General features: G+C 38.6%; 1 protein-coding gene across 2 annotated transcripts in view; it reads right to left on the reverse strand.

The window, feature by feature from the left end:
- klhdc4 (kelch domain containing 4) overlaps window positions 1-25,919 on the reverse strand; it is a 97,844-nt gene that overhangs the window by 21,002 nt on the left and 50,923 nt on the right. For both annotated transcript variants that reach the window (XM_059993014.1, XM_059993013.1), the window contains exons 6-7: window positions 19,523-19,615; window positions 15,094-15,253 (exon numbers count right to left, since the gene is read on the reverse strand). In XM_059993014.1, the coding sequence (XP_059848997.1) occupies window positions 15,094-15,253; window positions 19,523-19,615 (253 nt within the window). The remainder of the gene's footprint in view (window positions 1-15,093; window positions 15,254-19,522; window positions 19,616-25,919) is intronic.

Consider the following 25,919-nt stretch of genomic DNA (forward strand, 5'->3'; position numbering starts at 1 on the left):
AGGTTGGTAATGAATAATTATAGGGATAAAGAAAATGACAACGGGAGGAAAGAAAGAAAAATGGAAGAGGAAAGAGGGACAATATTTGACAAAGGAAATTAAGTATACATAGGAGATTGTAGGAAACAGATGAAGGAAGTAGGAATTAGAAAGGAGATTAATAGAAAGTGTGAGAAAGTAGAAAGCAAAACATGAGAATCTTACACATATGTACTAGCATGGGCAGGCACCAAAAGGTAGATGGCCCAAAATTCAATGTAAATACATCCAACTGGGAGCCTGTGCTCTGTGATTTATCTCCTTTCCCCTCAGAATTTATCAAGGTCTCGCTCAAAATGCCTCTGAGACTGATAATTGATCACTCATGTAAATAGCTCTAGGCATAACACAAGGGATTATGCAGATGCTGGAAATCTAGTGCAACAAACAAAACGCTGGACAAACTCAGCAAGTCAGGCAGCATCTATGGAGGGGAATAAATGATCAACTTTTCAATCTTGATGAAGGGTCTCAGCTTGAAATATTGACTATTTATTCCCTTCCATAATGCCGCCTAACTTACTGACTTCCTCCAGTATTTTATCTATGTGTAGCAATTTTAACATCTAGTTACACAAACTTTTCAAGTACCCAATGTTTCAATGAGAAGCTTTGATAAAAGTGCATGATAGAGACAAGAAACTGCAGCTTTAATGAGGAGCTTGAGATCTCCTGCACTTATAGCTTCACATACAGTGTGAGTGATTAAAAATATTTTTATTTTTGTTCATTGAAAGCCTTAAGAAATTCCTTATAACACAACTAACTTAGTTAATCTTCCAGGCATTGTCCAAAATAGGGAACTAAATTCACAATGGACCTTAAGAAGTTATTACATCCTATTGTATTTGTAATGGGCCCAGTCATTTTCACAGACATCTTGTAGGTTATGTGATCATTTCAGATCACTGGCACCGTTTCTCTCGGAGGACAAATATATAGTTATGCATTATTGAAAGTATCTGGTTTAGAGAAGACAACATACACTGTAAATTATATGTGTGGTGATATGTGTAAGAACTTGACTGGAGAGAGTTCTGAGCATGCATAAGAATGATAGAAAGATCTGGAAAGCATGGCACTGTAAGACACATGTGCTGTTAAATAAAAGTTCTATTCTTCCAGAAGATGTTTCTTTATTAGTAACCCACGGTATGCATGAATATAAAGAACACAACATGGTGTCAGAAGTCGGTCTGGAAGAATAATACTTTACCCAACACAGGAGAATCGAAGATAATCGAAAAGAGTCAAACTGGTTTGGTGTGCTAACAGTTTTACAAATGGAAGGGCTGCAACCTCCACTGACACTTCAATTGGCTGGGAACATTGCTGAGAACTGGAGAAAATTTAAGCAACATTTTGAAATTTATTTATCGGTGATCGAAGCAGATAAAAAACTGGAAAAAACGAAAGCTGCGCTTCTACTCCACGTAATAGGTGATGGTGCAATTGACGTATATAATCATTTTATTTTTGAAAATGGAGATAAAGTTAAAATCGATAATGGACAAATTTGAAGCATTTTGCATACCAAAGCATAATGTGATGTACCAGCAGCACAGATTTTATACATGTCAGCAGAGCTGGTGATACTATTGATCAATGTGTTACTGAGTTGAGACACCGTAGTAAAACATGCAAGTTTGGAGAACTGACAGACTCTCTCATTAAAGACAGAATTGTTTGTGTCATTCTGGATAATGGTCTGAGAGAAGGCCAGTTAAGAGAACAAGACTTAGACTTGGAAAAAGCTTTGATGCTCTGCAAAGCTTTGGAAACTATGATACCACAGGCTAAAGAACTTTTCACTGAGAACTGCAACATAGCTGCTGTGAAAAAGCACAAACATATTAGAAAAAATAAAATGACAACAAAAATGACAGACAGCAAGACGTCATCTGAAAGAAAAAAGCTATGTGATTGCTATGGGTGGCAGCATCAGCCAAAACAGTGTCCAGCATATGGGTAAATGTGCAACAACTGCGGTAAATCATTTTTCACGCTGTTGCAGAAATAGAAAGAAAACAAGTAAATGCAGTGCTTGAAAATGAACGTGAGGAGTTTTATATAGAAGTGCTTTGTGAAAACAAAGTAAGAATGACTGGACTATTCCATTGCAAGTGAACGAAAACAATATTCTGTTTAAACTGGATACTGAAGCACAAGTAAATGTTCTTGCAGAACCTGAGTTTAATGCATTAAAGCCAAGACCAAAGTTACATAAGACAAATATAAAAGTGACTGGGTATTCAGGTGCAGACATTCCAGTTAAAGGAACATGTGTGTTAAATGTATCACACAAAAATAGTGTGCACACGCTTTCATTTGTGGCAGTGCCAAAGAATGTACAGTTAACACTGGGTTTATCTGCCTGTGAGAGACTGAATTTGATGAAAAGAATCTTAGTCCTGGATAGTGGCACAGAGTCAGAATACAGTGACTTGATGAAAGAGCATGAGGACTTGTTCAAAGGGCTTGGTTGTCTTCCAGGAGAGCAAACGATTAAAATTAACAAACCGTAGTACATCCATGTAGAAAAGTGCTTTTTGCATTAAGTCATCAACTAAAAACAGAGCTTGACGGAATGGAACTGCTAGAAGTCATGAAGAAAGCTCCCACACCCATCCCTTTGTTACCAGCATCTGACAAAGCATTGCCACCAAAACCAGGAGTTGCAATTTTGCCCTCTGGAAGTAATGTACCTGCATCAATGGGCCATGCATTCCATCACAATCTCACCTCTGCAGGAGGACAGAGACCAAACTTGCCGGTACAGTACAATACTGATCTGAAGCCAAAGAGTGACAAGAGTCAGGATCCAATTGAAGAAGTGAAAGCACACATGAAGGAATTGAGAAGTTTTAATGAAATGATGAAGTCTCTGCATAAAAAAAGATTACAGTTAATGAATGAATTAGATGAAGAAAAGAACAACAAACACAAGGAAATCTGCAGATGCTGTAAATTCAAACAACACACACAAAATGCTGGTGGAACACAGCAGGCCAGGCAGCATCTATAAGGAGAAGCACTGTCGACGTTTCGGGCCGAGACGTCGACAGTGCTTCTCCTTATAGATGCTGCGTGGCCTGCTGTGTTCCACCAGCATTTTGTGTGTGTTGATGAAAAGAAGATTTGTATTTCAATACAAATGGAAGTGGAAGGAAGCTACAATACTTGAAGAAGTACAACCCAGATCATACATGGTCCAAACAGAAGATGGAGCAATGTTAAGAAGAAATCGCAAAGACCTCAAGAAATTGCCAACTTCAGAGTTTCAGTTAACTGATGCAGAGCAGACAAAACATGGAAATAACAACGAAATTTGAGAACCACTGAGAAGGTCCACTTGTGTTTGTAAACCCCCCAGAGAGACTGAACGAGACATGTTAAATTATACATTTGCTATGGTCAATGTTGCTAATTGTTTTTTTTAAGGAAAGGAAGATGTGGTTATATGACGTGTAACAATGCACAGGAATGATATAAAGTTCTGGAAGCATGGCGTTGTAAGACATGTGTGTTTGTTGCTGTTAAGTAGAAGTTCTATTCTTCCAGAAGATGTTTCTTTATTAGTAGTCCATGGTACGCATGAATATATAAAGAGCAGAACAACATGAGTCCTTTCAGAAGGTTCTCAGAGCAGTGGAAAAATGACATTAGAATGGATTGTCTATAGATAGAAACAAGTGGCAAAAAGAATCAAGTAAATCATGTTGAACTGATATAAACTTTCTGAGAGAAAAGTTGTAGCATTGTCTATAAATAGCAGCCCATAAACAGATGATAAACAATGAGATTTTAAGTCATTAAAGCATCGGCATATTGTTCTTAGAATATTACATCACATTAATAATTATGACACATGCTAATGTATTTAAGAACAGTAAATTACTGAAAAGAGACTACGTCAGTTAAAAATAAAGAAACATAAGATCCATAAGATATAGGAGCAGAAGTAGGCCATTCAGCCCATCGAGTCTGCTCCACCATTCAATCATGCTTTGGAAAGCACCATTACAAACTATTTTTGTATCATTTCTGAGCGATTTATTTTATAACTTCTCTATTTGTATTACTGAGTATTCATGCTTTATAATAAAGTATTACACTACGGGCAGAAGTTCCCACTTGCTTCAAAGGCAACAATTATACCAGTGCCTAAGAAGAATAGTTTTGGCTGCTTTAATAGCACTCACATCAACAGTGATGAATGCTTTGAGAGGTTGGTCTTGACTAAACTGAATTCCTGCTTCAGCAAGGACTTGGACCCATTGCTATTTGCCTATCGCCATAACAGAGCAACAGCAGACGCAATCTCAATGGCTCTACACACGGCTTTAGACAACCTAGACAACACAAACACCTACGTCAGGATGCTGATTATCGACTATAGCTCACCATTTAATACCATCATTCCTGCAGTCCCAATTAAGCAGTTGCAAAACCTAGGCCTTTGTACCTCCCTCTGCAATTGGATCCTCGACTTCCTAATGGGAAGACCACAGTCTGTGTGGATTGGTGATAACATATCCCTCTCGCTAATGATCAACACTGGCACACCTCAGAGATGTGTGCTTAGCCCACTGCTCTACTCTCTCCACACCCATAGTTGTGTGGCTAGGCATAGTTCAAATACCATCTATAAATTTGCTGACGATACAACCATTGTTGGTAGAATCTCAGGTGGTGGCGAGAGGGTGTACAGGAGTGAGATATGTCAACTAGTGGAGTGGTGCTGCAGAAACAACCTGGCACTAAACGTCAGTAAGATGAAAGAGCTGATTGTGGACTTCAGGAAGGATAAGACGAAGGAACATATACCAATCCTCAGAGGGATCAGAAGTGGAGAGAGTGAGCAGCTTCAAGTTCCTGGGTGTCAAGATCTCTGAGGATCTCACTTGGTCCCAACATATTGATGTAATTATAAAGAAGGCAAGACAGTGGAGAGTATTCACTGTCTGATATGGGGTGTGGGGCTATTGCACAGGACTGAAAGAAGCTGCAGAGGGTTGTAAATCTTGTCAGCTCCATCTTGGGCACTAGCCTACAAAGTACCCAGGACATCTTTAGGAAGCGGTGTCTCAGAAAGGCTGCGTCCATTATTAAGGACCTCCAGCACCCAAGACGTGCCCTTTTCTCACTGTTACCATCAAGTAGGAGATACAGAAGCCTGAAGGCACACACTCAATGATTCAGGAACAGCTTCTTCCCCTCTGCCATCTGATTCCTAAACGGACATTGAAGCTTTGGATACTAACTCACTTTTTAAAAAATATACCGCATTTGTTTTTGCACTTGTTTTAAATCTATTCAATGTACAGAATTGAATTATGTATTTATTATTATTATGTTTTATTTTATTTACTATTTTTTTCCCTCTGCTACATTATGTATTGCATTGAACTGCTACTGCTAAGTTAATAAATTTCATGTCAAATGCTGGTGATAATAAACCTGATTCTGATTAATCTTTCAACATTATCATTTGCAATTAAAAGCCATGTTATAATTTTACTTTTTAGATAATTTTGTTTAATGTATTAGTTATTGATGCATCACTTTAATATTTATAGATAAAAGGGTTATATACTGTATGTACAATAAAGTAAACATCGTCTATTTTAAGACGACATCAGGTCAATACTCAGATATTTTAAAATTAATTAGCTAGTCAGATAACAGTACACACGGGAACAATACCAAATGATAAATGTCAGCTGAGTTTTGCAGTCACAGCAGAAAGGAAACATTCTCACAAAAACAAATTAATCCTTGAATGAACATTGTCACTAGTATGCAAGATACAGAATCTGTTTGCTTTACTAAGCTGAGGTCAACCACATAGATCTGAAGTAAATGTGACTAAAAGAAGCTTTTTGCAGCCTGTAGCAAGAAATATTAAACTACTATAGCTAGATTTTACAGTTCCTTCAAAAAAAATGGACATGCTTGCTTTATAAATATTTGTGATCCCTGGTTTGTTTTATATTGTTCACTTACTTATTGAAAGATACTCCTTTCACAAGCTGACATTACCCTGATATGGCCCCTTTAGGTATTTTACTCACCTGTACAGATACTTTGTTAATCTACAAACCCCATTTCCAGAAAAGTTGGGATATTTTCCAAAATGCAATAAAAACAAAAATCTGTGTTATGTTAATTCACGTGAACCTTTATTTAACTGACGAAAGTACAAAGAAAAGATTTTCAATAGTTCTACTGACCAACTTAATTGTATTTTGTAAATACACACAAATTTAGAATTTGACGGCTGCAACGCACTCAACAAAAGCTGGGACAGAGGCATGTTAACCATTGTGTTACATCACCTTTCCTTTTAATAACACTTTTTAATCGTTTTGGAACTGACGAAACTAATTGTAGTAATTTGCAATTGGAAATTTTGTCCATTCTTGCTTGATATAAGACTTCAGCTGCTCAACAGTCCGTGGTCTCCGTTGTCTGATTCTCCTCTTCATGATGTGCCATACATTTTCAATAGGAGATAGATCTGGACTGGCAGCAGGCCAGTCAAGCACACGCACTCTGTGTCTACAAAGCCACGCTGTTGTAGCCCGTGCAGAATGTGGTCTGGCATTGTCCTGCTGAAATAAGCATTTTCGTCCTGGGAAAAGACGTCGCCTTGATGGCAACGTACGTCTCTCTAAAATCCTAATATACACATCAGAGTCAATGGTACCTTCACGTACATGCAACTCACCCATGCCGTGGGCACTGATGCACCCCTGTACCATCACAGATGCTGGCTTTTGCACCTTTCACTGATAACAATCAGGATGGTCATTTTCATCTCTGGCACAGAGAACTCAACGCCCGTTTTTTACGAAAACTAGCTGAAATAAGGACTCATCTGACCACAGCACATAGTTCCACAGTCTTTTGGTCCATCTGAGATGAGCTTGGGCTCAGAGAACTCGCCGGCGTTTCTGCATAGAGTTGATGTATGGCTTTCTCCTTGCGTAATACAGTTTCAAGTTGCATTTCTGGATGCAGCCACGGACTGTGTTAAGTGACAATGGTTTTCCGAAGTACTCCCGAGCCCAGGTGGCTATAATTGTCACAGTAGCATGACGGTTTCTTAGGCAGTGCCGCCTGAGGGCTCGAAGATCACGCACATTCAACAGTGGTTTTCGACCTTGCCCTTGATGCACTGAGATGTCTCTGAATTCTCTGAATCTTTTCACAATATTATGTACTGTAGATATTGAAAGACCTAAACTCTCTGCAATCTTGCGTTGGGAAATGTTCCTTTTGAACTGACTAACAATTCTCTCATGAATTTTGGCACAAAGGGGTGAGCCATGACCCATCCTTGCTTGCAAAGACTGAGCCTTTGATGGATGCTACTTTTATACCCAGTCATGATACCTCACCTGCTACCAATTAGCCTGCTTAATGTGGAGTCTTCCAAACCGGTGCTACTTGAATATCCTGTGCACTTTTCAATCTTATTTTAACTCTGTTTCAACTTTTGTTGAGTGCGTTGCAGCCATCAAATTCTAAATTTGTGTATATTTACAAAATACAATTAAGTTGGTCAGTAAAACTATTGAAAATCTTTTCTTTGTACTTTTGTCAGTTAAATAAAGGTTCACGTGAATTTACATATCACAGATTTTTGTTTTTATTGCATTTTGGAAAATATCCCAACTTTTCTGGAAATGGGGTTCGTGTTTCATTCAAGCTAATGTCCATGGGTCTATCTAGTTTGGAGAAGGGCAAATATACATTTTCTTCTGTGCACATCACTACATGTTCAGGCCATCTCAGAACACAAATGCTAATCATCCTAAACCATACCTCAATAAAAAAAAATATTAGTACATCTTAGAACCTTTCTTAACCCAGATAGAAACATAGAAAGATAGAAAATAGGTGCAGGAGTAGGCCATTCGGCCCTTCGAACCTGCACCGCCATTCAGTATGATCATGGCTGATCATCTAGCTCAGAAGCCTGTACCTGCTTTCTCTCCATATCCCCTGATCCCTTTAGCCACAAGGGCCATATCTAACTTCCTCTTAAATATAGCCAATGAACCGGCCTCAACTGTTTCTTGTGGCAGAGAATCAACAGATTCACCACTCTCTGTGTGAAGAAATTTTTCCTCATCTCGGTGCTAAAAGGCTTCCCCTTTATCCTTAAACTGTGACCCCTCGTTCTGGACTTCCCCAACATCGGAAACAATCTTCCTGCATCTAGCCTGTCCAATTCCTTTAGAATTTTATACGTTTCAATAAGATCCCCCCCTCGATCTTCTAAATTCCACTGACTATAAGCCTAGTCGATCCAGTCTTTCTACATACGAAAGTCCTGCCATCTCAGGAATCAATCTGGTGAACCTCCTCTGTACTCCCTCTATGGCAAGAATGTCTTTCCTCAGATTAGGGGACCAAAACTGCACACAATATTCTAGGTGCGGTCTCACCAAGGCCTTGTACAACTGCAGTAGAACCTCCCTGCTCCTGTACTCAAATCCTTTTGCTATGAATGCCAACATACCATTTGCCTTTTTCACCGCCTGCTGTACCTGCATGCCCACCTTCAATGACTGGTGTATAATGACACCCAGGTCTCGTTGCATCTCCCCTTTCCTAATCGGCCACCGTTCAGATAATAATCTGTTTCCCTGTTCTTGCAACCAAAGTGGAGAACCACACATTTATCCACATTAAATTGCATCTGCCATGAATTTGCCCACTCAACTAACCTATCCAAGTCACCCTGCATCATCTTAGCATCCTCCTCACAGCTAACACTGCCACCCAGCTTTGTGTCATCCGCAAACTTGGAGATGCTGCATTTAATTCCCTCCTCTAAATCATTAATATATATTGTAAACAACTGGGGTCCCAGCACTGAGCCTTGCGATACCCCACTAGTCACTGCCTGCCATTCTGAAAAGGTCCCGTTTACTCCCACTCTTTGCTTCCTGTCTGCCAACCAATTCTCTATCCACATCAGTACCATACCCCCAATACCGTGTGCTTTAAGTTTGCACACTAATCTCCTGTGTGGGACCTTGTCAAAAGCCTTTTGAAAATCTAAATATACCACATCCACTGGCTCTCCCCATCCACTCTACTAGTTACATCTTCAAAAAATTCTATAAGATTCATCAGACATGATTTTCCTTTTACAACTCCATGCTGACTTTGGCCGATGATTTCACCTCTTTCCAAATGTGCTGTTATCACATCTTTGATAACCGACTCTAGCATTTTTCCCACCACCGATGTCAGACTAACCGGTCTGTAATTCCCTGGTTTCTCTCTCCTTCTTTTTTTAAAAAGTGGGGTTACATTAGCCACCCTCCAATCCTCAGGAACTAATCCAGAATCTAAGGAGTTTTGAAAAATTATCACTAGTGCATCCGCTATTTCTTGGGCTACTTCCTTAGGCACTCTGGGATGCAGACCACCTGGCCCTGGGGATTTATCTGCCTTTAATCCCTTCAATTTACCTAACACCACTTCCCTACTAACATGTATTTCCCTCAGTTCCTCCATCTCACTAGACCCTTGGTCCCTTACTATTTCCGGAAGATTATTTATGTCCTCCTTAGTGAAGACAGAACCAAAGTAGTTATTCAATTGGTCTGCCATGTCTTTGTTCCCTATGATCAATTCACCTGTTTCTGACTGTAAAGGACCTACATTTGTCTTGACTAATCTTTTTCTTTTCATGTATCTATAAAAGCTTTTACAGTCAGTTTTTATGTTCCCTGCCATCTTTCTCTCATAATCTTTTTTCCTTTTCCTAATTAAGCCTTTTGTTCTCCTCTGTTGGTTTCTGAATTTCTCCCAGTCCTCAGGTGTGCCGCTTTTTTTTGCTAATTTATATGTTTCTTCTTTGGACTTGATACTATCCCTAATTTCCCATGTCAGCCACGGGTGCACTACCTTCCCTGGTTTATTCTTTTGTCAAACTGGGATGAACAATTGTTGTAGTTCATCCATGCGATCTTTAAATGCTTGCCATTGCATATCCACTGTCAACCCTTTAAGTATCATTTGCCAGTCTATCTTAGCTAATTCACATCTCATACCTTCAAAGTTACCCTTCTTTAAGTTCAGAACCTTTGTTTTTGAGTTAACTATGTCACTCTCCATCTTAATGAAGAATTCCACCATATTATGGTCACTCTTACCCAAGGGGCCTCGCACGACAAGATTGCTAACTAACCCTTCCTCATTGCTCAATACCCAATCTAGAATGGCCTGCTCTCTAGTTGGTTCCTTGACATGTTGGTTCAGAAAACCATCCCGCATATATTCCAAGAAATCCTCTTCCTCAGCGCCCTTACCAATTTGGTTCACCCAATCTATATGTAGATTGAAGTTACCCATTATAACTACTGTTCTTTTATTGCACGCATTTCAAATTTCCTGCTTAATGCCATCCCCAACCTCATTACTACTGTTAGGTGGCCTGTACACAACTCCCACTAGCATTTTCTGCCCCTTAGTGTTATGCAGCTCTACCCATATCGATTCCACATCCTCCAGGCTAATGTCCTTCCTTGCTATTGCGTTAATGATGAATAATTACTTACAAGGCTGTCAAGCTACGTAGACTTGTTATAAATTTCACTTATTTCTCTATGTCCACTCATATGAAGCAAACCATTTGATATAAATGTTTCAAAAATACTACCAAAACTATCAAATTGCAGACATTTTTACTATCACCTTATAGCTTCAATAAATAAATCTGATCAGTTCTCAATTGGGCACTTTTTGTTGTTGCTGCTTTATTCTGAATGCAGCCTTCACCTTTCACTTATGATCAACCACCTCAATAGTTAGCTATCTTGGCTGCCAGTTGCTGAGCAGCAATACTGGGTAATCAAATAAATGTCAAGGAATTATAGGAATTAAATCAGAGGTACTATCTAAAAATTCCTTGCTATTTTAAAAAGTGCATCGATAAGGAAGTATACGTAAATTATTAGAGCCCTGTCATTTAAACAAGTTGAATTTGATTATCAACATTGGTTAATAGTGAATCTACAGACAAAACGTCAATTGCCTGGCAGCAGGGACGAATTTGTACACAAGTGGAACCTAATTGTAAGTGGCTGAGATAATTGTGGAAGGACCACATATCATCTAGAAAAAACACTTTCTTTCTGTGCATCAATAGAAGGCAAACTAAATAGAGAAAGAACATAACCTATATCAATAAATGTAAAATAACTTAGCTCAGATTTGTGGTAAAACAGAGAGATCTGGGAATACAGATCCATAATTCCTTGAAAGTGGTGATTCAGGGAGATAGAGACTGTTGTGTATTTAATATTTCAGCAACGTTTGCGTAATATTGTAAATATACTGATTAAGCATTCTTCAGTAACTCATTAGAGGTTATATGTATAAAAATGTGAATTGCATATGTCATCGCACTACCACATGATACATGTGTACCTCACTTAAAGGATCGAGTTAAACACACATTCCCAGATCTTGTTTTTCCTTTGAATTAATTTAATGTTTTGAAGCTACAAAGCATAACCGTGGTGGCTAGTTAGTTTTAAAATGAACCCGAGATGGCTACTGACCTGTTGAAACACAGCGAGATGTTTGAACTTTTAAAAAAGAACAGTGAAGAACTATTGAGTTAAAAATAAAGCAGCGCAGCATGTGCTTCTTCAGAAGGGAGGACATGACAGAATTTCAGAAAGGCAGAAAATGGAAGATTTCACGGGTTTATAAACAGTGAGTACCACGCGATAATAATCATTTAAAAAAAAGGGGAAGCAGTAGCTGGCTACATCGTTAAGATACATGATCGATTGCTCAACAGAAAACTGGGTCAAGCATGCTGAGCTGATAGTATTTTGAAACAAATGAAATAGCCAATGAGAAACAATTACTAATTTTGCTGAATGTTTTGGATTTAAAGGCATACAGCTTGTTTTGAAGGTTAACTGCTCCAACCAAACCAGCCGAAATAAATCTTTGCTGATATTGCGAAAGGAATGCAGGTACACCTAGAATTTACTGGTTTGTTTCCATTAATTCTTCCAAAATGAATTCCTTTTTCCTATTTATTTGAGTTCTATATTATTTCCACTTTTTAAATAGGTGAATCTTTTATACTTTTATTTACTTTTTAGACTGTCACAAAGTATGTTTTATTTATTTATCCCTATTATAATTTCTTCCATCTTAGTCTGCAAGGGGAGTTTATTTATGCATTTTCTCAGTAGACTATTCCCATACTTTAATCAATGCCTTGGTTATATATAGAATTCTGAAGTTTTACTAATTCTGAAACTCATCGCATTTTTGGAAGAATTATGCTTTTCCTTTGGACTAACATTATCACTAATTCTGTTTGATGGTCACAGCTGGACTATTTTTCCTGTTAGGTTTATTAGCCTTAAGAAGATTTATTAACCAAGTATAAATTCTTACATGTTAGCTATTGCTTGTTTAGGGTTATACTTTCACAAGGTTTTCCCAATCTATCACAACCTCTCAATTTTGCCTTCAAATTAAGCTTTATTCAGACTATGTAACAGTTTCTTCCCCAAGCCATCAGACTCCTCAATACCCAGAGCCTGGACTGACACCAAATTACTGTCATCTACTGTGCCTATTGTCTTGTTTATCATTTATTCTAATGTCTGCACTGTTTTGTGCACTTTATGCAGTCCTGGGTAGGTCTGTAGTCTAGTGTAGTTTTTTTTTCCTGTGCTGTTTTTATGTAGTTCAGTGTAGTTTTTGTACTGTTTCATGTAACACCATGGTCCTGAAAAACGTCGTCTCGTTTTTAACTGTGTACTGTACCAGCAGTTATGGTCGAAATGACAATACAAAGTGACCTGACTTGAATTTTCATTAGAGGAAATTCTAGATTTTTTTCTATCTTTTTTGTATTTGCTCATATTAATCCCACCTGGTGAACCTCATTTTCAGACTTGTTTCATTATGAATTTTCTTGTTGCTTGCATGATATATCATCAGATTATTTGATTCTAGATTTTTTTTAAAATCCAGCTTCAAAGTTATGGGGAGCAGGAAGGAAAATGGGGTTGGGAAGAATAATAAATCAGCTATGATTGAATTACAGAGCAAACTCAATGGGACAAATGGCCTAATTCTGCACCTTATGGTCCTTATACACCTTATGGTCTTAAGAGTCTTGTTTCAAATTAAACTACATCATTCTCAACTTTTACAGCAGTGCTAATAAGTTTGTGAACCCTGCAGAATTTTATCTATTTTTGCATAAATATGACCTGAAATGCAATCAGATCTTCACATAAATCCTACAACTAGATAATGGGAACCCAATTAAATAAATAACGCAAAAAAATCTTGTTCATTTATTTATTGAGAAAAATGATCCAGTATGATATGTATTTGTTAGAAAAAGTATGTGAACCTCTAGGGTAATGCCTTCTTACAAAAGCCATTTGGAGTCAGGCGTTGCAAGCAATGAAATGAGACTTAAAGTGTGGGTTGTAGAGGAGCCCTGCACAAGAAGTCAGGTTAGTGACGAAGCCTGGTCTTCTTAAGAATGATCTGTTGATGCGCACCATGCCTCGATCAAAACAACTTTCAGAGGACCTTAGAAGAATAGTAGAGATGCATGAAGCTGCCAAAGGTTACAAAAGTATTTCTAAAGACCCGAGAGTTCATCAGTCCACGGTAAAAGAAATTGTCTACAAATGGAAGAAACTTGGTACTCCCTAGGAGTGGGCATCCTGCAAGGATCACACCAAGAACACAATGTGCAATACTGAAGGAGGCAAAAAAGAGCCCAAGGGGAACAGCAAAAACCTCTAGAACCTGCTAACGTCTCTGTTTATGTATCCATTATAAGAAAAACACTGAACAAGAATGGTGTCTATGGAAGGACACCAGAGGAAACCACTGCTCTCCAAAAAACAAACATTACTGCACAGCAAGTTTGCAAAAGACCACTTGGATGTTCTACAATACTTCTGGGACAATGTTCTGTGGACAAATGAGAAAAAAGTTGAATTTTCTGGCAGAAATGCACATTGCCACATTAGGAAGAAAAAGGGGACTGCACACCAACACTATCGTCAAAGGAGCATCTTGGTTTAGAGCTGCTTTGCTGCCTCGGGCCTGGAAAGCTGGCAATCGTTGAGGGAACAATGAATTAAAAATTGTATCAAGACATTTTACAGGAGAATATTAGGGTAGCAGTCCATCATCTCAAGTTTAATAGAAGTTGATTAATGCAACAAGACAATGATCCAAAGGACATGAAAATTTGTGTTTTGGTATGGCCCAATCAAAGTCTTTACTTTTGTTCCACTTATCACTCACCAACTTGTTTATTAATACCAATACTCCCTCAATTCTAATGAAGGATCTTTTATCCTAACTGTTAACTGTTTCTCTTTGCACAGATATCGCCTTAACTGCTGAAAAATTTTCAGTATTTCTGCTTTGGTTTCAAACTTGCAGCATTTACCATCTTTTCATACTTTGTTTTTTTTATTTTCTTCATCACTTCTGTACAAGGCAAGGAAGAATGAGGCCCACTGTATATATCCTAACATCTTCCTATTTCTAATTTGCTGTGAGTTGATGTTTTAACTATATTGAGTGTCCTGCAGGAGTGCTAGATAAATAATACCATTATTCAGGAGTCATCTGTCAAATTACACATGTCTAGTAACAAAAATGCATAAATTCCAACAATGAAATGCCTGTTATTCCACAGCATCCATCAACTCCTATCTTAATGCCACATCCACAATCCCCAACACTTACAAAACTTTCTTTACCCAATGATATCAATAATTTCTCAAAGCATTTACTTATCAAATCACTCTAAATATTGCGAAAATATTGAAAATGTGGCTACTTTAAAATTTGTTAAATTCAAGCAGGCATGAATTCCAACAACATAAGTAGCATTAATATATTAAGGACAATAAATTCCATCTGCAGTAAGTTTGGCAACCAGTTGTGCTGACATCCTTTGTACTATTTTCATGTGAAATTGAACAAAAGAATGAGACTCGAAAGGGAATAAATTACCTGCTTTGAATAACCTCCATAAATGACTACATTTCCATCAGGTGTGGAAGCTATCGAACAGCTTGAACGAGGGCATGGAGCAGTTCCAGAAGGAAACAGCTTTGTCCATGTAAATGAATCCAGGTTAAAGGAGTAGACATCATTATAGTAAATAAAATCCCTGAAACAAACAAAAAATTGTTATTATAGTGTTTCTGCCTAAATAAGAGCAGCTTTTTGAATGGGCAACAAACCCATGAACATAACCAAACACACAGTTCTTATGGTAATTTATAGTTTTTATTACGTTTTGCAATGTATTGTTGCCACAAAATATCAAATTTCATGACATATGCCAATTATATTAAACCTGATTCTGAAACAGTGAACAGATAATCATTTTATTGTAATTATTATTAAATCACACTGGTTTTTAAATTGCAGTAAAATGAAGTGTGAATTCTACCTTTAAAAGACAAAGCTTTATAAATGATTTGACAATAACAATGTGATTGAAAACAACCAATGGCAATGTTAATAGAAAAAAAATTTGAAAAGACTTTCATGTCAGAAATGAAACTGTTCACTGAATCAACAATAGCACAGTCTGATGAACTATAACTCAAATTATATTCCAATTGCTACATACTATAAACCAGGGGTGTCAAACTCAAATACACAGTGGGCCAAAATTAAAAAATTGGTACAAGTCGAGGGCCGGACTGGTTCAGCGTTTATTGCAAAACTTATTGAAATGAATTTATTACACATATTAACCTGGAACTAACAAAGCTTAGGTTATTGCCTACAAAAACAACATTGAACATTAAATAAATTAAAAAATCAGTTGCATTCATTTCTTATGGCTTTATCTGCAGCTTTTCCGGAGTAATTTCTAATGAAAACATTTTTCCACAAGCCAACACTCTGTGATTCACACTCGTCTAAGCCAGATACTTGGCATCTCATCTTGGATGCAAGTTCATCAATGTTTGGAGTCAGGCTCTGAGCTGAGGAAATCCTCAGAATTGAGTGAAGGTGTTCATCAGAAAGACGACTCCTGTGTGATGTTTTGTTTACCTTCATCAAAGAGAACAGTTGTTCACACAGATATGTGCTGCCAAACACAGAGAGCATTTGAGCAGCTTGGGTACGCAGCTGGGGCATTGTGTCGGGAATGAAAAGTAGAAACTGTGCAGCGTCCACCGAGTCATACTTTGCCTTGAGTGTGTCACTACATTGGAGTTCAATCAGCTCCATTTGTATGTTGGTTGGTGCGCTTTCCATGTCAGCTGCAAATGGATTACTGAGCAGTTCAAACCTGCTTTTTTGGGCTTCAAAGTCGGCAAATCGCTGTGTGAAGTCGGCACCAAATATGCTAAGTTTTTCAGTAAACTTTGCAAGTGGGAACACTGCGGTAGAAACCTGCTCTTTCATAGTTTGGCAACACGGAAAATGGCTCAAGTTTTCTTGCTGCATCTGCGTCTCCCACAGGCGCAGCTTGGTTTTAAAAGCCCTCACTGCAGCGTACAGTGTTTTGAAAGTCCTGTTTTCAAAGTCCACCTTTTGTTCAGCCATTTTTGGGGTGAGGGATAGCTGAAAGTTGACCACACGTGACTAGTGCCATAAGGATGCCGATGAGAGAGTAAGGCAAGCGCGAGCTTTTGATTTAGTTTGTTTTATATTGTTCACTTACTTATTGAAAGATACTGCTTTCACAAGCTGACATTACCCTGATGTGGCCCCTTTAGATATTTTACTCACCTGTACAGATACTTTGTTAATCTACAAACCCCATTTCCAGAAAAGTTGGGATATTTTCCAAAATGCAATAAAAACAAAAATCTGTGTTATGTTAATTCACGTGAACCTTTATTTAACTGACGAAAGTACAAAGAAAAGATTTTCTTTGTACTTTCTAAATTTTCTAAATAGTTTTACTGACCAACTTAATTGTATTTTGTAAATATACACAAATTTAGAATTTGATGGCTGCAACGCACTCGAGCATTAGTGGTGCATGCAATATACCGGCGGGCCAGCTCTAATAGAGAAAAAAATTATTCATTAATGATATTCAGGAAATAAACCAGGGAAACCGAATAAACACTAAAAACCCTGAAAACCTGGTACCTGAGTAAACTCAGCATTAGCCATATCATACGCCATAGGCGCTTCGATTACTGGGGTCAGCTTTAATAGTAATTAGATATTATCTCGCGGGCCAAAGATAATTCCACCGCGGGCCGGATTTGGCCCGCGGGCCTTGAGTTTGACATATATGCTATAAACAATTAAATTTAATTCAAATGAAAGTAAAATTCTGCCATACTTTTGTGATATAGAAACTGTTTCATAACTTTAGTACTTTCACACTTGCTAATGATTATGATGACCTATGTTAATATCAGTGCAGAATATTGAATGATTTGATTCATGCTGCACAATATTAATAACCCCGATACCTCTCAATTATCTAGATACAATAGGAATATGCAGAAATTTTCCATCTTTCTCAATGTGAAATTACGCTTCACCTCCAACAAGTTTCTTACTAGAGGGGAGCTAAACTTCAAATGGGAAACATTGAACCCATATTGCCTCAACATGATATAAAAATAGGTGGTGTTGTACCTGGTTTAGAAGGTGGATCTTGATCAACAAGTTAGGTGGGCTGAGGATCCAATTCAATCCAGATAAATGGGAGATATTGCATTTTAGGAGAAGGACTTATACAGTGAATGGTCCAGACTTGGGTAGTGCTATGGAACAGAGGAACCTGGGAATACAAATGGCTAGTTCACTGAGAGCAGCATCACAGGTGGCAAAGGCATTTGGCATGTTGGCTTTCATTAGTCTGGACGCTGAGTACAAGAGTTCAGAAGTTCAGTTGCAGTTATACAAGATGTTGGTGATGTGGCACATGAGAGTACTGAGCACACATTTAGTTGCCCTATTATAGGAAAGATGCTATTGAATTAGAAAAAGTGCAGGAAAGATTTACCAGGATTAGGGGCCTGAGTTACAAGGAGAAGTTGTTTTGACTAGGACTTTATTCCCTGCCACATAGAAAATTGAAGAGTGATTTGATAGAGGCATACATCATCGAGGATGTAGACAGAATGAAAACAATCTTTCTACCTCTGGAAGGGTTGCTAAAAATAAGAGTGCATGGGTTTACGAACAGAAGCAAGAGATACAAAGGGGTTAGAATAGACAGCTTCGTTTTACAAAGGATTGTATGTATTTGGAATGAACTGCCAGAAATAATGGCTGAGGGTGGGCACATTAGCAATATTTGAAAGCCAAATAGTTAAGTAGGTGAATAACAGAAGTTTAGAGGACTATGGACCTGGCTGGGCAACACCATTGGCATGGATGAGTTGGATTGAAGAGCTTGTTTTCATGCTGCATATTTCTTTGACTCTACAATAAAGTACTCCAGAAACTAGGCCACTCTAACTGCAGTCATCAAGCTATGGAAGGCAGCCAAAGTTTGTGTATGTGCACATTTAAATGCTTAATGACGTGTGTTTTTCTTTTGACTCATGGGAATGTCATAACTGCACATTTAGATGGCACCAAGAGCCTTGAACCTCTGTCAGGAATGTGGAGAAGCAGGGCAAAATTTTCAGAGGCAGCACATCACTTCCCTCCACAAACAAGAGAAAATCTGCAGATGATGCTAATTCAAGCAACACACACAAAATGCTGGAGGAACTCAGCAAGCCAGACAGCATCCACGACGGAAAACAGTCGACGTTCCGGGCCAAGGCTCTTCAACAGGACTGGAGAAAATAGATGAGAAGTCAGAGTAGGAAGGTGGGGGGAGAGGAGGAAGAAGTGCAAGGTAGTAGGTGATGGTGAAACTGGGAGAGGGGGAGGGGGAGGGGGAGGTCCCAAATTGATGGCATGAACATCAATTTCTTGAACTCTTGGTAATGCCCCCCTCCTTCCCCCCCCCCCCCCCCAGTCCTTCACCATTCTCCATTTCCATTTCCCTTTCTCACCTTATCACCTCCCTCTGGAGCTCCTCCCATTCCCTTTCTTCCATGGCCTTCTCTCCTCTCCTCTCCTATCAGGTTCCCCCTTCTCCAGCCCTTTATCTCTTTCATTGATTGACTTCCCAGCTCTTTACTTCACCCCTCCCCCCTCCCAGTCTCATCTATTACTTACACCTTCTTTCCCTCCCACCTTCTTACTCTAACTTTTTTCGCAGTGTCGTCTGTTACGTCTTTTCCATAGAGACTACTGGCCTGCTAAGTCCCTCCGGCCTTTTGTGTGTGTTCCATCACTTGCCCTCTGGATTTTACTTCACGTGTGTGGTACAGAATTAAGATTATGAAACCAATCACAAAAAAAAATCCCTGATAATTCAGAAACTATGAAAAGACCTTGATGAATTCTTTAGTTTAATTCTGAAAGGGTGAGTACTAAAGGCCTTGCTTACCTTGCACTTTCATGGAATCCACCAAATACTAAGATCTGTCTCTTACAAACAGCCATCCGATGTCCACTTCTACCTGATGGTCCACCCGTCACCCTTTTAATAACCAGAAATGTGAAAAATCAACTGAACAATCACAAAACATTGTAAAAGCAACAGATCTAATATGGTCATATAACACACAAACAGGTCCTTCAGCCAACAATGTTTCTGTTGACCAATATGCCAGTTTAATAACAACTTCACTTGCCTGTATGAATTCCATATCACTTTATGCCTTACTCATTCAAGAACCTCTCCCAAAGCCTCTTAAAGTTACTGTTCCCGGCTCTTCAAGCATTTGCAGTAGCTCACAAATAACGGAGGACCTCAGCAGGTCATGGAGCAACCATGGAGGGAAATGAACAACTGACATTTCAGGTCGAGACACTTCATCAGAACTGGAAAGAAAGAGGACAGAAGCCGGAATAAAATTGTAGGGGGAGGAGGAGAAGCAGCACAAGCAGACAGGTAATAGGTGAGTCCAGGTGAGAGATGGAAGTTGGTAGTTGGGGGAAGTGGGGAATCTAAGGAAATTATGTGAGAAGCTCGGAGGTGATATGTGGAAGAGGCAAAGGACTAAAGGAGGAATCTGCAGGGAGAGGACAGTCAATCATGGAACAAAGGGAAGGAGGTGGGAAACCTGCAGGAGGTGATGGACAGGTCTTGAGGATGGGGGAGTGTAAGAAGAAGGGTGAGGCAGTCCCAGAGAATGAAGGAAAACAAAATGGTGGGGGGGGGGGGTGAAGAAAGGAAAAACAGAGGTTGGTAGTAACTGGGAGTCAGAGCAACTGATCTTCATGCTATTAGATTGGAGATTACCAAGACAGAATATGAGGTGGTGCTCTTCCAACCTGGATTTACCCTTAAGACAACAGCAGAGGCAGCCATGGACAGACATGTCATTGTGGGAATGAAAAGTGGAATGTGAAAGGTGGCTACTGGGAAATCCCAGCTGTTGTGGCTGATGGGAGCATTCCCTTGGTCTCATCAATGTAGGAGGCTGCACTGGGAGCACCAGATGGAATAAATGACACTGACAGATTCACAAGTGAAGTGCTCCTCACCTGCAAGGACAGTTTACAGCACTGTTCAGTTCAAAATTGCATCTTAAGAGGAGGCTGCAAATATAATTTCAGATTACATTTGCTTAATAGAATGGGAATTATCAGCAGCATCACCTTACCAACTCAACCATATATTACTTTGTATAAGGTGATACCCACTCTTCAGGCTGTTGTATATATTTTTAGTACAGACACCGTGTACAATAAAGCTAGTATCCTACTAGTGCTTCTACAACATAATTGAAAAGGAAAATGTAACAATACCAAAATAAAGTGTTAAAATATTCATATTGTGATCTAAATAATATAGTTACTGTTTAAAGTTGTGAAGAAATCCTCTTAAGTGTAATGAGAAAAAAGTCCCTGCATGATATTCATAAACTTCACTGTGTACATCTTGTTGTGAATCTCCTATAAAATCATTCATGCAAGTTTAGTATTTAGCTACAATACCATCTATAACACTGCAATTAAAATGGCTTATTGGAAAAAAATATTCACCCTAGTGCAAAGAATTCCTTTTGGAAAGTATGATGCCACCAAGGGTGATGATTTCCGCTTCTGGATATTTATAGCATGAATGTGAATGATGTTTCTGTTTACAAAGTTGTTGACAATTTTGCTCTAAATAAGAAATAGCCTGAATCCTTTATACTTATTAATACATTTAAGAATAATATTATTTATTTGAATGTAAAATATCATAAATTGTGGAAGGCTTGTCTGTAGAGTTAGTATTACCAAATCTACACTAGTCCAAAATACCTGCTTCTTTGCAATCTGAAACAATTGTTCTGCAGACATTTGCTGACAAATTCAATTTGGTTTTAAAAAACGCATAACAGTGCGTGAATCAAGTTAACCCAGATTAAGGTAGTGGTTGCAATCATTTCTGGATGAAATAGTATAAATCAGAACACTGCAGCAGTCACTTCCAGGTGTAAACCACATGACTATCCCAAACATTTTCTTGATGTCAAAGGTGCTTGTAACAACATCACAATTTGCTCAGTGCAAATTTTGGCCTTCAGCTATCTATATTGCAACAGAAAGCAGCAACCAAGAACTTTCACAAAAGTTGGAAAAAAGAGCAATGACTGAGATCATCAAATAAACACAAATTTTAAAAAGTCCCTATCTATCATCAAGGTAATAGCCATGTAATTGATCAGCCTCATTTTGCAAACTCATGACAGCTGACAACTCATTGAACCAAGATCCTGGAAACCCTCTCCAATAGCAGTACGAATGCTTCTTCACCATAACTGAAGTCATTCAATGCACTGTTGTGGCCTTGCCAGCATTGGCCAAATTCTGCATAACAACTAAATATAAATAAAACTATTTTTAGTGCAGCTTCTACAAAGAACTGCACAAATCCTATTTCACCCTAATGTTATTTTAAGTAGATTTTTGCCCAACTCTGAATATTTTCTTTATTGATTACCACATTGGACATCTAGTGCTTTACATAATGCCAATTCTTTGAATGGTTAAAATGATGCTTTTAAACAATCATGCTTTCCTTTTCTCAGTGAAAACGCAAAATTGAGTTACATTTATTTTAACTACAATGATCTATAGATGTACTTGAACAATAAATTTCAACGATTACAATGCAAATACACATTTCTCAAAACTTCTGCAACATTATGAACCATCTACTTCGTTATAGCTTGGCAAGAACAAAACCAGTGAAGAACAAACTCTAACCCTAAAGCAAAATCCTAAATATGGCGAAAATCTAAGAAAACCTGAAAAAGCTGTAAGTATTCAGAGTCAGGTAGCATTAGTGGAATTGGAAGACAAGAACAGGCCTTTTGGCCCACAATACCTGTGCCAAACATGATGGCAAATTAAGCTAAATCTCTTTTGTCTGCACATGATCCATATCCCTCAATTCCTTGCAGCCTTTTAAACGTCACTATTGTACCTGTGTCTACCACTACGCTTAACTGCCCTTTGGTGTTTAAAGAAAACTTGCTCAATGCATCACCTTTAAATTTCCTCCCTCTTGCTTTAAATTGTCTCTAGTATCTGACATAAGGAAATGGATTATACTAGGGTACAGGGGCAGATAGCTGAGGGAAGTGGAAAGCCCTTAAGAAAGGTAGCAAGTTACAAAGGATAGCTATCAGTTGGATTCCAAGTGCTGGTAGGGGAATTGTTCCGGACTCTACTGTGTAACGATGAAAGCCTGATGGCTTCAGGAATGACAAGGAGTGCTTTATGGGATATGATACTACCACCTGTGTAACTCACCTGCAAATTGGTACTTTGAAGCTTGAGTAAAGGAGAATCTGAAGTATCCTGTTCAATTCCCTGAGTAGATCAAATCACCCTGGAAATGGTGATAACTAAATTTCACATGGAAATGAAACAATTTTTCAGTGTATGCTGCTAAAAAAAAAGTTTAAAATTATAGGCCATAATTTTAACTGGCAGAAAAAAGGAGTGTACAATAAAAAGATCTATAATTGATCTGATCAATCAAAATACTGTACAGCAATAGATGGTAAGAAAGTAGTAAAAGAAATAAAAGATTGTTCATGATGCAGTAAACAAGAGAAATTAGTAAACTAAAATATTAAAATGGACTTAAATTTGGAAATCTGCAATAAGAACATGAAAATCATATCTGAAATTATTGAGTTAACTGCAGAGTCCATGAGGTTGTTTTGAATTTATTCAAAAGTTGCTTGAACTCAAGGCAAACCATTAAACATAAAATCAAAAGCAACAGGTTTGCCAAGTTATTTTTCAATATAGTTTCAGAAGATGATAAAGTACAATTTCACCTTATTTAGCCATTTACAAAATGCAGCCATTGCCGGAAAGACCAGTATTTACTTCCCATAAATAAATACTAATCCAGATGATATCAAATCATCTCAAACTATGGCACTGAATCAGATTTTTTTCCACAATTCTGAAAGTCTTAAAAATATACAAGAAATGTTGAAAATACTCATTAGGTTCAGCAACATCTGTTTCAGTTTGATGGCCCTTCATAACCATAGAACATTACAGCACAGAAACAGGCCTTTTGGCCCTTCTTGGCTGTGCCGAACCATTTCTCTGCCTAGTCCTACTGACCTGCACCTGGGCAATATCCCTCCGAACGCCCCTCATCCATATACCTGTCCAAGTTTTTCCTAAATGTCAAAAGTGAGCCCGCATTCACCACTTCATCTGGCAGCTCATTCCACACTCCCACCACTCTCCGTGTGAAGAAGCCCCCCCCCATGTTCCCTTTAAACTTTCCCCCTTCACCCTTAACCCATGACCTCTTTTTTTTTTCCCCTGGCCTCAGTGGAAAAAGCCTGCTTGCATTCACTCTATCTATACTCATCATAATTTTATACACCTCTATCAAATCACCCCTCATTTTCCTATGCTCCAGGGAATAAAGTCCTAACCTATTCAACCTTTCTCTGTAACTCAGTTTCTCAAGTCCCGGCAACATCCTTGTAAACCTTTTCTGCACTCTTTCAACCTTATTAATATCCTTCCTGAAATTAGGTGACCAAAACTGCACACAATACTTCAAATTCAGCCTCACCAATGTCTTATACAACCTCACCATTACATTCCAACTCTTATACGCAACACTTTGATTTATAAAGGCCAATGTACCAAAAGCTCTCTTTACAACCCTTTACTTGAGAAACCACTTTTAGGGAATAAAGTATCTGTACTCCCAGATCCCTCTGTTCTACTGCACTCCTCAGTGTCCTACCATTTACCTTGTATATTCTACCTTGGTTTGACCTTCTGAAGTGCAATACCTCACACTTGTCCACATTAAACTCCATCTGCCATTTGTCAGCCCATTCCTCCAACTGGTCCAAATCCCTCTGCAAGCTTTGAAAACATTCCTCACTGTCCACTACACCTCCAATCTTTGTATCATCAACAAATTTGCTGATCCAATTTGCCACATTATCATCCAGATCATTGATATAGATGACAAATAACAATGGACCCAGCAATGATCCCCATGGCACACCACTAGTCACAGGCCTCCACTCAGAGTAGCAATCCTCCACTACCACTCTCTGGCTTCTTCCATTGAGCCAATGTCTAATCCAATTTGCCAACTCTCCATGTATACCTAGTGACTGAATCTTCCTAACTAACGTCCCATGCGGGATCTTGTCAAAGGCCTTACTGAAGTCATTGTATGCAACATCCACTGCTTTCCCTTCATCCACTTTCCTTGAAAAACTCTAATAGATTGGTTAAACATGACCTACCATGCACAAAGCCATGTTGACTCGCCCTAATAAGTCCCTGTCTATCTAAATACTTGTAGATCCTATCTCTTAGTATTCCTTCTGATAGTTTACCTACTACCGATGTCAAACTTACCAGCCTATAATTTCCTGGCTTACTTTTTGAGCCTTTTTTGAACAATGGAACTACATGAGCTATCCTCCAATCCTCCAGCACCTGACTCGTGGATATCGACATTTTAAATATTTCTGCCAGGGCCCCTGCAATTTCAACGCTAGTCTCCTTCAAGGTCCGAGGGAATACCCTGTCAGGTCCTGGGGATTTATCTACTCTGATTTGCCTCAAGACATCAAGCACCCCCTCCTCTTTAATCTGTATAAGTTCCATGACCTCCCTACTTGTTTGCCTTGTTTCCATAGACTCCATTCCAGTTTCATTAGTAAATACAGATGCAAAAAAACCATTTAATACCTCTTCCATTTCTTTTGGTTCCATACATAGCCGACCACTGTGATCTTCAAGAGGACCAATTTTATCCCTTACTATCCTTTTGCTCTTAACATACCTGTAGAAGCTCTTAGATTATCCTTCATCCTGACTGCTAAAGCAACCTCATGTCTTCTTTTAGCCCTCCTGATTTCTTTCTTAAGTATTTTCTTACTCTTTTTATACTCAAGCATCTTATTTCCTCCCTGTTGCCTATACATGTTATACTTCTCTCTCTTCTTCATCAGAGTGCCAATATCCCTCGAGAACCAAGGTTCCTTATTCTTATTCATTTTGCCTTTAACCCTGAACAGAACATACAAGCTCTGCACTCTCAAAATTTCTCCTTTGAAGGCCTCCCACTTATCAATCACATCCTTGCCAGAGAACAACCTGTCCCAATCTACGCTTTTTAGATCCTTTCTCATTTCTTCAAATTTGGCCTTTTTTCAGTTTAGAACTTCAACCCGAGGACCAGATCTAGCTTTATCCATGATCAAGTTGAAACTAATGGCGTTATGATCACTGGAACCAAAGTGTTCCCCTACACACACTTCCGTCACCTGCCCTAA

This window comes from Hypanus sabinus, chromosome 17 (genome assembly GCF_030144855.1).
Source record: "Hypanus sabinus isolate sHypSab1 chromosome 17, sHypSab1.hap1, whole genome shotgun sequence".
In the NCBI taxonomy this organism is placed as follows: Eukaryota; Metazoa; Chordata; class Chondrichthyes; order Myliobatiformes; family Dasyatidae; genus Hypanus; species Hypanus sabinus.